The sequence below is a fragment of the Antrostomus carolinensis genome, unplaced genomic scaffold (assembly GCF_000700745.2).
Source record: "Antrostomus carolinensis isolate BGI_N321 unplaced genomic scaffold, ASM70074v2 scaffold10887, whole genome shotgun sequence".
Classification (NCBI taxonomy): Eukaryota; Metazoa; Chordata; class Aves; order Caprimulgiformes; family Caprimulgidae; genus Antrostomus; species Antrostomus carolinensis.
Window position 1 is genome coordinate 49,650 of NW_010326652.1, and position 15,520 is coordinate 65,169.

At 40.9% G+C, this 15,520-nt stretch overlaps 1 protein-coding gene across 1 annotated transcript in view; it reads right to left on the bottom strand.

Annotated features, from left to right (window-relative positions):
* The window catches only part of NPSR1 (neuropeptide S receptor 1), a 54,937-nt gene that overhangs the window by 14,712 nt on the left and 24,705 nt on the right, over positions 1–15,520 (bottom strand). Inside the window, exons 5-6 of the mRNA XM_010171654.2 lie at positions 3,724–3,827; positions 3,293–3,386 (exon numbers count right to left, since the gene is read on the bottom strand). Of these exons, the coding sequence (XP_010169956.2) occupies positions 3,293–3,386; positions 3,724–3,827 (198 nt within the window). The remainder of the gene's footprint in view (positions 1–3,292; positions 3,387–3,723; positions 3,828–15,520) is intronic.

The window sequence follows — 15,520 nt, forward strand, 5'->3', positions numbered from 1 at the left end:
TTTATGCTTTATAAGACATCACTTGCAAATATTCATCTATCCTGTTCATTTTTTAATGCTACCAACGTTCAGCAAAATACAGTCTTGCTTAAGGAAATACAGGGCTTAAGGAAACTCGGAAGACATCTACGTAAGTGAGAGATTTAGATTAAGCCTATAAAAATTGCACAGGCAAAGGAGAACTGTAAAGTTTCCCAAAGCAAAACAGAATAAACTTAGCAAAAGGAATAGAAAGAGTAATTTTCACAAAATATTTCATATATTATATAGAACTTTTCAGCTGTGAACTAGCTACTTAAACTACATATATAAGCTTCAGTGTGGACCAGGTGTCTATTTCTAAGGGGGAAAAAATCATACTTGGATTACATAATTTATTTTTTGCACTGTGTAGCTATGCTCTTAATTTGAAGAGAAGTGGGAAATTTGGGTTAGCAAGAGTGGTATTTTATCTTTGTGTTTTATAAAACATTGCCTGCAGTGTTTATTTTGTCTTGTTTTAAATGTCCCCCGTGTTTGGTAGTGGACAGCCTTGCTTGTCTAAGGGCTCTACAGGGTACTGATAGCATCTAAGTAAGTAGATTTTTTTGTTTTCTCAGACTAATGTTAATTGGCTGCTTTACAAGCAGGACTTTTTAATTTTGGGGTTTTTTTGTAAATGTTCTAATATTCTCTAAAGGCCAGCAAAGCACATAACTAGAAATATATCAATTCTAAATGGAATCAAATAAATAACAGCTTTTGTAATAGGATATTTTATTCAGCCAGTCTCAGTATTTTCCTTTAAAAGCAATATTGCTCTTTAAATGGAGAGGTTTTCATACTGTGGTGGTCAAGACTGACACCCGGGGTTGGAATGGGAATCTGTTGTGATCTCTGGCACTGACTGTCCTGAAGGACATTGTCATGTCACTGTCCCCTTTGCTCCGCTGCCCCATCCATGCACTGCAGCTGTGGTTTCATGTTGTTTTTGTGGCTGGGAGGTGCCTTTTGTGAGGAGTTTTACTCCCTGCTGCCATGAATGGCAATGCTACATGATTCTTCTATAAAGTGAGTGCCGTTTTAAAATGAGGTTTTAAATCCAGAGCAAACTGTTCCAGAATCTCATTGACCTGATGGACTTTAGTGTCATTTGCAGCCCAAAGCAATGGAAGGGACAGTTTACACCTATTTGGGTTTTGTCTTTTACTTAAGCAGTTCTTTCATCACCTGTTGCTTACTTTGTACACTGTTTGCACACACCTTTTCAACATGGTGAAATATTCATAACATGTCTTCTGCTCTAACTTCTCAGTTTCTTTTCTTTTCAATCTTTTTAATTTTTTTTTAATGATTCTTGTGATTTTTGAATTATGTACTTCATATAGTAAAAGCGTTAGGATTAGAATGTATAATTCTTTCTCATCCCACACTTTCTCTGGTCATTTATGTATCCACAAAGTCAGCATAAGATATATAACTGTTGGAGTTTTTTTTCTTAGAAGCCAAGTAAAAGATCATTCATTGCAAATGCTTCTTAACATGACTTAAGGTTAGAAACTAAACCATAATTTAAAAAAATTTTGACATTTTTTCAAAGCAAAATATTTGATTTTTTTTTTCCCAAAATGATATTTCAAGGCTAAGGGAAACATATTTTTTAAAATTGGTAAGGAGAATCAAATCTTTTGTTTCTTGTTTGAAGGATTTTGAGTGATGAGTGTTTACTTTTGAAAAGAACTTTGCCACGAGTTGCCTCAGAACTGTTTTTAAAGTTTCTCTGTGTCATCACCAGTGACAGAGTTAGGAAAATCTCTTTGTTCATTACCTGCAGAATAGCTAAGAGGGCATTTCAAAAGCCCTCACCCCTATGACACCTCTGCTAGGAAGAGCTGAGTGCAAAAGGCAAATATTTATTTATATTCCAGGAAGTTTCTCTTTTAAATACATCTCTCTATTCAGTTCTTTTGAATTTACAGCTGCCTCCTTTTCCCCTTCTAACATGGTCTTTGCTTGTCCATCAGTGTGCAGCCAGCCCTTGTCAGCAGCAAGTGGGTTTGGCAGTGTTATCTCTGCTCGTGGCTTCTCTCCTACCCCAGAGCTGATGGTTCTGCTGCCCCTTGGCTTGGTGCAACTGCTCCAGTCTTAAAAAGAAAAAGAAAACTTTTATGGTATAGTTATAGGAAATGGGACTGAGTTTAAAAAAAAAACCCTTTTTTAAAGATTTGAGGTGGTTTGGTGCTGTTTTTTTAACTTCAAAGTGGTTTGCAAATATTAATCACCAAATTCTTTACGAAGCCCAGGCAGTAATTTAACAAGTACTGCTTTTCTGTACTATGTATGAAGAAGAAATGCCAGCTCACCCTGCTCAGCTGGCAATCGGTGTTGCATCCCAAAGCCTGCTGAGTAACCCTTGATATCATTCCCCCGTCTGAAAGAGTTGATCAGCACGCTGGGGAATATGAGGCTCAATTTCACAAAGTATTTGAAGTTTTCAGACCTTAACATCTGCCAAAGCTGCACTGTTGCTACGGTTGTGATTGATTCATAGGTTTTTAAGGCCAGAAAGAACCATTAATCTCATCTCCTGAATAGAGCAGGATGTCAAAAGCTATCATTACTCCAAAACAAGAATGCTATTTGCGTATGATTAAAGTGCACCTTCCAGACCTGAATGTTTCTTTTAACTGTTCCCCTCCCTCCTCACCTGCTATTTCTCTTTATTCACTCAGTGCAACACACTTAACATCCCACTTTAGGCTCTGTAGGAAAGAAATCATGTTCTTTAAATTGTACTGCTAAGCAGCCAGGATATATCTGAATGCTGTAAAAATAACAAATAGAAGAAATGAAAAGTAACAGTCAATATCCAGATTTATATGCTGTAGCTCTTGAAGTTATCATAACAAACTGTTGTATGAATTCTCAGAACTGCACTCTCTATCCAAGTTATTTTTTAGTGTGGATAAATAGACAATATGGCTGTTGCAGCTCCTAGAGTTCGTATACTTCTGCAAGGGATAGCTTTTGCCTATAATAACCTCAAAATGCTGGAAGATAATGAAAATATCTATACTTTTTAAATGTAATTTCATTCTTTGCTAACACAATGCTTATAAAAAGTGCTGAGGGCTAAGTGCAGCTTAATAAATCTCAAAACCTCAGCTCCTTTGCCATTTGGAAAACTGTAATGGAGTCCAAATGTTGGTACAGCAGAAATGAATAATTCATGGAAGCAAGGTGAATTTTGAAACTAAAAAAAAAAATATCCAATAATATCCATAGCAATAGCAAGGTAGAGAAATTCTCCTACCTCCTTGCAAGAACTTCATTGGGTAAACTATGGCGTGATACCGGTCTATGCTTAATGACACGAGGACGTAAGTCGAGGCATATAAAAGGACCACCTAGGGCAGAAGGTATATGAGAGAGCAGTTGAGATACATTTATTGCAGAAAATAATGTCAGCGAGAACAATGAACTAGGAATATTTGAAAACTTTAACTGAAAAAATAAAAGAAAAAATACCCCTTGCATTTTCACCCAGATATTTTCCTTTATACTGTCCACAAAATTTAAAACATTTAATATGCTTTAATTAAAAGTGTTTCAACTTTAGATGTACACATTCAGCACTTCTGATGCTAGAATAATTCCTATACAGCATTTTTGTTAGGATTTATTGCTGTGGGGACACAAAGCCATGCCAACTTGTGAGTACAGGGAAACACGATGTTTCTGTACCTGGAAGTAGCGAACGACTCTGCAAACAATATCAGGAGCCATGAAATCTCCAGTGTAGCGCCAAATGATGTCAGTCATTATGTTTATGAGTCCCGTGAATGAATCTGTAAAGAAAATTAACTGAAGGATCATTAAAAGAGACAAACACATGACTGCAGATGAGCCACAGAGGCAGGTATGGCCCTTGGGATGTACCAGCTCCTCCAGTCTTAAGGGCAGCCATGCCATGGCCAGTCAGCCCAGGATGCTAGAGGAGCTGGGAAAACTTTAGAATACACTTAAAGTTTTGTGTATTTGTTTTCTTGTTCTGTCAATTTAATGCCAACCCATTCAGACAGAAAAGACAAGGTTCCTCTAGGTGTTGGAGCCCACAGTTCAGCCTGGTTGGCATTGCAAAAGGGTCGGATGAGCTATATCCATAAAATACATTTTTTTTTTCTCCGTTGCTTATAAAGGGACATGAGGTGACCCCTGAGATGGACACATTAGCCCTAGGCTGGATGCAGGTCCTTGTCCATACTCACATCTATACCAAAGATGTTTAAAATTAACTGAGATCCATTCCTCCTCAAATAACAATCTGCTTTTTGTGAGTAGAGTTGCATAAAAAAAAAAAGTCATGTATGGTTGTTAATCCCATGTACACTTAAACATTCCTAGCTTGTCCATGAGAGTCATGGAGGAGATTGCCTGGTGGGCATGACCTTGCAGTGTGCCTGGCACACAACCACCTGTCCCCAGGTTCTTCATGAAGTGTGGATAAAATATAGTTTAGGAGAAGCTGTAGGTTAGTGTCTAAGTGCATTGTTTTGATCCTAGCTGTGCCAAATATTGGACTATTTAATGTCTTTTTTTTCTTTTTCTTTTACTTCACTGTAAAAAGAAATATGTCTCCTGTGAAAGCACCTGGGGTGAAATCCAAATGCTGCTGAAGTTAATGGAAATTTTGTCAGGATTTTATTCACAAACTTAATCATTTAATGACTAACCCTGTCGTGTCAGTATAAGTTAACCTACTTATGTCTGTACTTCTCCTGGAGTCTCCATTCATCAAAATAAATACACCTCAGGCTTTTTTACTTTTTTCTTTTTTTTTAGAAAATCTGAGGAGAAATTACAACTTTTGTTCTGCTTCTTATTGAACAAATGAGCGCTCACAGTGATGCAGGTTTTACAAAGGAGTTGCAAAAGCTGGTACTGCTGTATTACGTATGGGCAATATTAAGTTCTGTATTTAACACCAAGATAATAAGTAAGTTCTTCCCCTGTAGGACAGGATAAGTGTTTTAAGTGCTGTCCGTGGAAGAAAAAGTGCGTCAATCCAGTGTTCTGCCAGTTCAAGTAACTCAGCATGTTGCTCTTCTTGCACAGATTACCACAAAGGGAGAGAGCAGGTTGAGAAAACATTGCGTATGATTTATCAGAACAAAAACAAGTAATACAGAGACATAGCTACAAAAAATTTAAAGTATGAGGTGGAATGTTTCATTTTGATACCACATTTTAAATATTCCAAAACTATTGCTGAAGTTTACTGTGGTACAGACATTGTAATCCCCACAGCAGGAGATTTTTGGTTGGAAAATATGCTTTTGGTAAAAAAGATATTTCAACAATTTCAAAACATATTTTTTCTTGAACATTGTTATGGTTTAGCCCCAGCTGGCAGCAGGACCATGCGATCTCTCTCTCATTCCTCAACCTCCCAGTAGGATGGGGAGGAGAAAATATAACAAATGGCTCGTGCATCAGGACAAGGACAGGGAGGGTTCAGTCACCAGTTATGGTCCCAGGCAAAACAGAGTTGACTAGAAGAAGGACATGGAGATGCTGGAGCATGTCGAGAGAAGGGCAACGGAGCAGGGGAAGGGTCTGGAGAACAAGTGTAATGAGTTCATGGCTAAGGGAACTGAGGTTGTTAAGCCTGGAGACAAGGAGGCTGAGGGGAGACATTCTCACTCTCTACAACCTGTAAGAAGGGTGTGGAGAGGTGGGGTCGGTCTCTTGTAACAAGTGACAGGATGAGAGGAAATGGCCTCAAGTTGTGACTAGGGCAGTTGAGATTGGATCTGAGGAAGAATTTCTTTGCTGGAAGGGTTCTCAGGCATTGGAAGGGGTTGCCCAGGGCAGTGGTGGAGTCCCCATCCCTCGACAGATTGAAGAGTCATGTAGACACAGTGCTGAGGGACATGGGTTAGTCAGGGACGTGTCAGTGTGAGGTTAATGATTGGACTTGATGATCTTTGCCAATCAAAGCAATTCTGTTGAAAAAGAAAAAAATCAATTTAATTTGTTATCAATCAAATCAGAGTAGGACAGGGAGACATAAACCAACATGTTAAAATAACTTCCCCTCACCCCTCCCTTCTTCTTGAGCTCAGCTCTGCTCCCGATTTCTGTGTCTCCTCCACTCCAGCAGTGCAGGAAGAAAGGGAATAGATGCTGCGGTCAGTACATCACACGTTTCTGCTTCTCCTTCCTCCTCATGGTGAGGACTTCTCCTTCTCTTTCCTGCTCTGCCATGGTGTCCCTCCCATGGGAGATAATCCTCCATGAACTTCCCTGATAAGAGTCCATCCCATGGGCAGCAGTACTTCATTATCTGCTCCAGTGTGGGTTCCTTCTGTGGGCTGCAGTCCTTCAGGAACAGACTGCAACAACATGAGCTTCCCACGGAGTCACAGCTGTCTTTTGGTTGCAGTCTCCTGCTCTGGGATGGGTTCCTCAATGGGTTGCAGGTGGATCTTTTCTCCACCTTTAACCTCCAAGGGCTGCAGGGGGAGAGCCTGCCATCTCACCATGGACTGCAGGGGAACCTCTGTTCCAGCGTACCTCCTCCCTATCCTTCTTCAATAACATGGGTGTCTGTGTAGTTGTTTCTCTCACATCCCACTCCACTGTCTACTGCAGGTTTTCCTGTCCAACAGCTCTTTTCCGCCTTCTTAAGTACGTTATCACAGAGGCATTCCCACCATAATTGATGGGCTCAGCCTTGGCTGGAGGTGGGTCTATCATGGAGCCAAGGAAGCTTCTGGCAGCTTCTCACAGGAGCCACTCCTGTAGCCCCTTCCCCACTACCAAAACCCCACCACACTAATCCAATACAAGCAGTAAGTTGTTTGAAACAGTATTTACAAGCAAACAGGTATGGGTTTGGCAAGATGAGTTTCTTCTAACTCCTTTGAAATCACAGAATTTCCAGTTACTTGCAGCTGGAAGTTGAGATCGCAACTTAAAGCTTTAGATAAAGTAACTTGTTTTGCTTCACTAGAAAAATAGGATTATTTTTTCTGTATGAGTAATCCTTTATCTCCTCTTTTTCTACAGTCCTTTGTTTCCTCTTTTTGTCCAAAGCTCAGTGTGAAACGAAATTAGAACAAAAATATCATTGCTCTTGCACATAAGCATTTTGGCTCCCTCCTCCTGACTTTGTTGTTCAATTATTTCTAGTTTTTTCTTTCTTATCCTGGTGTTTCCCAACCTCATTTTTTCTCTCTTCTCTTTTTCTCTGCCTCCAGATGGAGGCTGGATCAGAGGTGACCTCCAGAAGGCCCCTCCAACCAGCACTTCTGTGGTCTTTGGTCTCAAGCCTGCCCAAGGCAGCACAAAATTGTGGTTTGAAACCTTATGTTAAATGTTGCTCATTGATTGGAGTGATAGGGAAAGGGATGATTGTTTCTTTGATGAGTTATAGTGGCTTTAAGGCTTTATTTTCAGATTGTAGGTGTACGTAATAAAGGTGGTCTTAGTAGAAACAGCAGAGCTTATGTGTTTCAAAAAGTGAAATGCATCCTCCAGCAGTGGTTCAAACTCACCCCTTTGCCTTTCCTTACTTTTGAATTATTGATTCATATTCTCTCTCCAGTAATTAAATATTAATTTTTTCAAAGTAATACACATCCATAGAACTTTACTGCAGTGTACTCTACAGCTTTTGCTGGTCTAAGCATTCACCAAGGAGGTGGTAAAAGGGGGTTCAGCTTCGCTCCAGAGGAGAGGGGCACGGGGGCTCCACTCACTCCTGCCCATTTCAGTGCTGTCTAGAGGAAAGGAAGGGAGAAGGAAAGGCACATCCACTATCTCCTCGTTTCCCTCTTCTCACTACCATTTGCCTTCCCTTTCCTATGCACTAGGAGAGTGCTTTGTAGGTAACATCCTGCAGCTGAGATGAGAGATGGGCCAGTGTCCTGGTGGTCTCCAGGATGCTGGGTGTGGATCTGCCTGCTGGGTGTAAGAAATTTAGGCATGCCCAGAAGCTCTTTTCCAGTGTATACCCATGTCAGCTCTTTAATTTGCTTTGGGAGTGAGTTTTTTAATCTGTTGTTGGCCCCTGTTTCACTGTCCCAAGAGATGGAGAAGCCACAGGGCAGTGAGCCTTCACTTCAGCTGTTGCTCAACCCGAAGGTGCTCTCCATTTAGCTACCAGCCAGTGCTCAGGCTGAGGGTCCTTGGCAGGATTTATTCAGCTGAAGCAGACCCCCTACTTCCCCCCGAAATGTAGAGTGTGGCTGTCAGCTCTATCTTCGTCACGCTACAGATCTGTTCCCACTGCAAGGTGTTACCTACTGAGATAGTTTAGCCTTAGTTCAGGAGCTTGAAAGACAACTTGAAACTGTTTTTTTCCCTTGAAAGCCTTTGAGTGCGATTTTCAGGTGACTGGGGAGGCTTTTAAGCAAGGTTTAAACTTCACAACTTCTGTGTGTTGACAGCCTCAGTGCCTCTTCCCCAGCGGTAGATTTTTTTAAAGAGATTTTTGTACTGAGTTTCTGAATCCCTGCGAAGGACTTAGCACGCACCCCTCTAAGCGTGTGCCCCTGAGCACCACTCTCTCCTGAGTGCCAAAGCACATGTGGTACACGAGCTGTGCCTGCGTACCAAATTAGACAGATTTCTCAATATCCTTCAATTATTGAACCATTCTCCCACGCAACATCCTCAGGCTCTCTGCAGGTTTCAGAAATCTCAAATCTTTTTTTATCCTACTGAGTACCAGATCAACTTTTCTCACTCCTTTGCTCTTCTACTGCTTTCTCCAGAGGGTGGTTATCCCATGTCTTCAAAGGAACAGACTCTCAGGCTGACCGCACCTTCAGAGGATTTGTCGTGCAGATACAGGTTACTTTAGATAGGAGCACCAAGTAAATAGTGTGTCTTCTGCATGCCACCAGAGAGCATGAAGGAAAAATGCAGCGATCCCCCAAATTATGACAAAGAACTTTTGCTCCCTGCTGTAGAATCTCTAATCTGTTGTTTCCCTGCATCATTTCATGTTGTTGTGCATCTATTATGCACTCTCTACTCAGCTAACAGGTTAGCCCTGTGCTAAGCATACATGCAAGCTTCATCCATCAGCAGCTCCATATTCACCTCTTACCCTGAATGTCCCTCCTGGACATTTCTTGCTTTGTGTCCTCCCCGTTCCAGTGCCACAACTAACTAGTGCAAACCTATACTAGTGATTTAAAGAATTAATGTACGGCTCATTATTTTGTTATCTTACTGCTCGTCACATTCACAATAATTAGACCTCCTCTTTTTCCCACTTTCATGATATTGCTTTAGTCTACAAATCCCTTGCACACAAAGCCCCAGTGTCCCAGGGCTATAAATCTGATAGATAGATCATTAATTACCAGCAGAGCTTAAGACACAGGTAGATGAATCCTCCTCACCCACGTGCCATCTCAGATGCAGTTACAGCCAAGATCACGGTGTCTTGAAACACTCATTTGTCCTGTAATTTGAATTGCTGTGAGAGAGGTTGGTGTTTAGAAGTCAGTTGATTTCAGCAAAGTGACCTCAGCGGATCACACGTTCTCTGGTTGCCTGTGACAAGCCTACACCTCCGTGTGTGTCACTAGATTGATGTACTAAGAGGTAAAATCAGATATTGGAAACCAACATAGCTGTGACATTGCTCTAAAACTCAGTGGCCTCATTACTGCTGGTATCTTCACTGGTCCTTGCTAAGCTGGAGGCTTGTATATTAGATGCTTGTGTTCTTTCACTTATGGGTGTTCCTACAACAAATGGCACTGAGCTCGTTCCTAAAACTAGTGCTAATCAACCTTCAATTATAATTGTGTGTGAGCTTGTCATTGCTACTGCTTTCTTAATATTATTGTTTGGGGTTTTTTTTACCTATAAGTGCTATGCGTACTGTGGTTCTGGGTCTGCATTGCTAGGCAACTGTGTGGCTCATTTAATTCCTCAGAAAAATAGGCATAAAACAAATTAATGAGATATTCTTTTTTGACAGAAATAAAAATACCAGCAAGTGATAGTTTGTGACTTTTAACATGAGCCACATATATATTCAAAAATCATTGCAGACAAAATTATTCCTTGTTGAAGAGAAGACTCTGCACTGATGTGGTGGGAATGGCAGCAGTTTGCTCTTAAGAGGAGATGACATTTTTAAGAATGTAATTTAAAAGAAAAATTCCATGAGACTTCAATAATAAGGAAAAGCAGAGGGAAGGTAGGGTGTAAAGACAGATTTTTCTGGGGTGCTGAGTGAGGAGAAAAAATGGGTTGTTGCGTTTTGTACAACTTGCTGCCGCACGAATAGAGCAGGTCTGCAGACCTTCAGCTGCCGCCTCCCTGTCACCACCATGGCCACAGCAAGCCCTCAAAGGCAGAACTTTTATCTGCATTTACCAACCTGTCTGTGCTTCAAAATGCAGTGTTTTAAACTAGAATTTATCAAAAAGATCAATTCTGAGAGGAAGAAGCAACATACTGTTCCCAGAGGAGGCTGAAACACGCTAAATGTGGCACTACAGTATCTACAGCTGGAAATACAGCCGGTACTGAAAAAGCCGTGAAAATCCTGAGCCCTGAAGATCTTTTTACCAAAGACTTTTGTGCTCAGTTAAATCCCTTTGTATTTTTTTAAGGCCATGACTAAGTGCAGGCATTACCTCTACACATTTGAGCACAGGAACCGCTCAGTTCAGGAGGTGGTTGCAGCATCCTGGGTGGTGGGCGCTGCCTCGTATGGCCGACGAGCATAAAAATGTGAAAAATAAAACACTGCTCTGTGAAGGGACATATCTGAATGATATGTCACACAGCTTGCTGTTGCTGTGAGTAAGACAAATTTTTGCAGCAAAACACCCTCCACAGAGATAAAAGTCCATTACAGGAAAAATGGAGGTAATTAGTGACCAGGTATGGGGACAGAGACAGGTTACAATTGTCCCAGTTAATCTATTAATTGACTTGATGGCATTTCTGAAAGGATGTACTGAGTGCAGACTTCAGGATATTTCTTTTTTTTCAACTAAGGAGATTAAGACAAAAAATCTGCAAGAAAAACTCTCTATCATTTGATTATTACTACTGACACCACTCTTTTCACTTAAGACACTTACCCTAAAGATGATGAAAGTATTTTCTGTCAGTAGTGGAGAGCAGATTGCTGGTAGCTGCTGTGGGTTAAAAAGATCCACATGCCATCTCAGCTCCAGTTTGATCATTTTTTCCCTGATAAGAACAGTCTTATTAAGTTGGATGTGGTGATCCATGACTTTTTACTGAAGCTATGCCTCTAACAGAAATTTCAATCCTCTTTTCATGTCACTTACAGAGCGATTACATTTTAACAGGGGTTGTTTTTTTTGTTCTGCTTTGTTGACGGCAAAAGGCAGTGTGGCAGCAGCAATATTTTGCGAGGCAAGAGAGTGGGTGAGAGTTCCTTGTCAGTGCTGAGCATGTCACATGGCTCTTTTTTTGGGGATCTCACCATCTGCATTCCTATCACCTGCGACTCCCCAAACAGCACATCCTTTGGGAGCACTGGAAGCAGCAGTTTACTGCCACCTGCCTGCAACAAACTGATATACCCTTAAAAACAAGGATATCATTGCCCTTTTACAGCAATAGGGTCCTGATTGTGATTTTTGAAGTGGTGAGGCAGCCACCACTGCTCTGCTATTACTGCTCAGTAACACACGTGATGTGCTGTCAGGTAGTAAGATTCAGCGCAGTGAACTTGCCCTGCAAGTTAATAAAACCCCTAGTTGCTTTTGTTACAGTGCAGAGGGTGCAAGAAAATTAAATAAGAGTGTACTTAGGGCTTCCGAAGTGACAGATTGGTTCGAGGACAGGGACAAGGGGAGAAAGAGAAGGAGAAGCTGCCCTACCTCCTGCAGACACCCCTACAGCTCATTTAATAATGTTCTTACTCCCATTCTTACCTCAGTCTGTTCGTTCCACTGGGAAAAAAACCCACAAGTATCTGCTGCAGTAGAAATTGTCTTGTGACAGTTTTAGCTAGAAAACATACCCAACCTTCTGCTCTCATTCAGCAGGTGACTGTGAAATAGTTTATGCACCTATTCTGGGCACCTGAAAGACAAGATATCTGCAAGATGCCTGATGAAATGATTCCATTTTAGCTCTTAAAACACAGAGTCTCCATTGCAGTGCCTCTGCGCTGGAGATGCCTCTCCAAGGCACCTTCATAGCTCATTCATCCTCTTTGCAATCATTCCAGGTGCCTTTGCTGAGTTTGCAGAGAATTTGGGCACAATATTGAAGATGATGTTGAAGATTGGCTTATGTGGGGGACACGGTCTAGCTGCGAACACACCCACCCTGAATTTAATTCTTGTATTGAGGTGGAGCAGATATGGTTGTGCTTAGATGGTGCAAAGATTCCAGCTCTTTGCCAGATGGTGTCTAGCAATGGGAGAGAAATGTGCAACTGTTGTAAGGAACCTGCTTTTGCAGAAGGGTTGGACTAGATGATCTTCTGAGGTCCCCTCCGAGCCAAAAATCAGGGTCCACTAAGCTTCTGTGGGGAATCAGTGAGCACACCCGTGAGCGCTTTGCTCTGAGGTGGCGCTTGGTGGGAGGCAGCAGGTTTGCCCAATATACTAACACCGTGTACTGCAACACTCTTCTGCGATGTCCGCTTCAGGCCTGGCAGCGTGAAGCACATAACAAAACGTATTGGATGAAACAAAACCCACTTGAACGTTTAAAGACGAAACCAGTTCAGTTCCCCTGTTAAAGCTGTGTGGGTTTTTTTTTAGTAGCAGAATTGATTTTTTTCTCTCTTTGCTTTACAAGAATTGGCAGGAAATTTTGTTGCTCAAGCTGAGCATTTTTTTAAATTATTGTATTTCTTACATTTCTCCTCTGAGGTCTTCTCTCCGCAAGAGATAAGGCAGGTCCTGTTAGGCTAGATTTTGTAAAGGATAGATGCAGTGAGGTTCCAGCCTCATTCCAGAGCTCATCCAGGTTAACCGATGAAGGGCTGAGAAAAGCAAGTACTTTACAACATTAAACTCTTCAGAAATAGCACTTACAAGAGAGCTGGAGAAAGGGTCCCTGGGAATTAAAATTCAGTATGTGCTGCCGCTTCAAAAAGCATTAGTGTTTTCTTTAATTTGCCTTTAGTAATAGAAATCTTCCCGCTATTCCTTCCCACCCCTCCCTTGCTGTGGGGATACAGCTGGAGAGACACATATCTGGATAGACTGAACCAGCAGCTCTTCAGGGGCAAGGACAGAACCTACCAAAGCAGATCTGGACAAAGGGAAAAATACTAGCACCTGAAATACAGCTGAGGGTGAGCAAGGAGGAGGACTTTGCTTATAATACTAAGTCATCCACATCAGGGGTGGTTTCAGTTTACTTACAAAGGTGAAGAAGTGATTAGAAAATTGTTTTCTCGTAAAATCAGGATGTATCTTGAAACAGCTGAGCAAGTAAAGGGAAATGATTTCCACTTAAATGTCCCATTCTTCAGACTTCTGCCAATACCGTCGTTTGAGATTGGCAGTTCCCCTTAGGGAGGACATGAGGGCGCAGATGAAGTTGATGATGATTCTGAATGTTAGGGCAAAATTTCCACTTCCCATTTTGTGTTACTTACATGTAGATGAGAGCATGGTCTACTAGATCCAACATTGGTTTGTTATATGCAGTTGCTCGGTGGTGACTTCTATTTAAAAAGATAAATTTTTTTGTGCAGACTATAAAAAAAAAATCAGCTGAATGTAGCTTCACACTGGGGTTTGAAAAGTAGACAAAGAGTTTCAGCACCTGCTTACACAACAGGCAATGGCAATCCTGTGAAAACTATAGTTAAGGTTCCTGTTCTATTGAGACCTAAGGCTGTAGGTTTTGAAGTATGAATGAAGCTTCTCTAGATATATGAACGTTTGACTTATGCGATCTTAATATCTAAGTCAAAGTCAAGCAAGAAAAAGTGTTTGATAATCATTATTTAACAGTTGGGAAAGTATATTTCAAATGCAACTCATAAATCTAACTCCCTTCAGGCAGACCAGAACAGGTAAAAAGAATAAAAGAAGTGGGGGGAATACTGTATAGGGGCGTCTGGTCTCAAGTAGTGTAAACGCAGGAGGTAACCTCCTGTGGATCAGCTTGTCTATCCTGTGCACTGGAAAACAAGAACATGCCTCCCCAAAGATCAAAGAAATCACCACATTTCTAACTCATTGCCTCTTCTTTTATTTCAAGAGTTTTCTGTACCTCTAACATTTTTCCAGACGAAACATACCTTCTAAGATATCAAATACAAATACTTTAGTCTAAGTAGGAATGGTAAGAATAAAGCCTTCTTTCTTCTCTCACAGCAAAATATAAATCAGATTCCCATGAGGCTCACCTGGTAATGTGAATCTTTCCCAAAATCCGGGGCTCTGTTAGCGCTGTGAAGGCTACAGAGCGAAAGAGGGCTTTCTGTGCTCATGTTCTGTGAGAGCTTATCTCACTAAAATAATAAGGGATCTATTTTAAAGACATCCTTGATATTCACTGAGGAAGTGGCATATTGCTCTAGTTTCTGGGTGCAGTCATGTTGAGCGCTGCAGCACAATTTTTCTCCGGCCTTAGTCTTGCAATTCCAGAAGAGTGTAGCAGTGTTCATTATTGTTTTTTTCCTGCTTTGTCCCCGCTCGTGTTTGCTAATAGCGTGAATCAAAAGCATTCTGGTAAGATTCGTTGGAGAATTACCTTGTAAAATCATCATGTGGAAAAGTAGCAGATGCAAGTGTATACTGAGCTGCTTTCCATTAAACGTACTGCAATGCCAGAAAAGGCTGACGATTTCATTACATTTGGGCTGTATTTCTGTCCTACAATTGGACTAAACTTAGTCAAAATGGACCTCTAAGCATTTAGTCTTATTAGAAAAACTAAGTCTCTGTAGTGCCATATGTGATACGTTTGACCTGAATTCCATGAATACTGTTAAACCTTTGTAAGCATTTGGTAAGGCAAAAGAGTTAAAGGAAGGTACTCTCCACAGAAAACCTGTAAAACATGTGAATTTAAATTATATGGATAAGCAGGTGAGGAAGTACTGCATGAAAATGCTGGGAGTTCTGTGGGGGGTTTTTTTTGTTGGTGGCAAAAAGACAATTCTACTCAGCATATTAAATAAATATCACTGCTTTAATATGCAAGAAGGGAATAGAAAAATCCGTACCTTTTTTATATATCTTTTTGTTTTCAGTGCTTTTAGAGTAGGCAAACGTTCTTTCCGGCATAATTTCCATTTGATTGCAATTAGAAATGCTGCAGTACAGATGATGGACTAAAATGTGTTAACGATGTATTTGTACTTCTGATCTCAAAAGTTTAAAGTCATGTCTTTTAACGAGAGCTAATGAGATACTAAAAGATGATTCCGAAATAAGAGTAATCATTATGGCCGCACTGCTGGAAGCACAGTGCTCACACAATCCTGTTTCTCAACATCTACTTCCAGCAAGTGAAGAAGGCAGGTAGAAAACTCCAAACATCTACCTTCATTTAT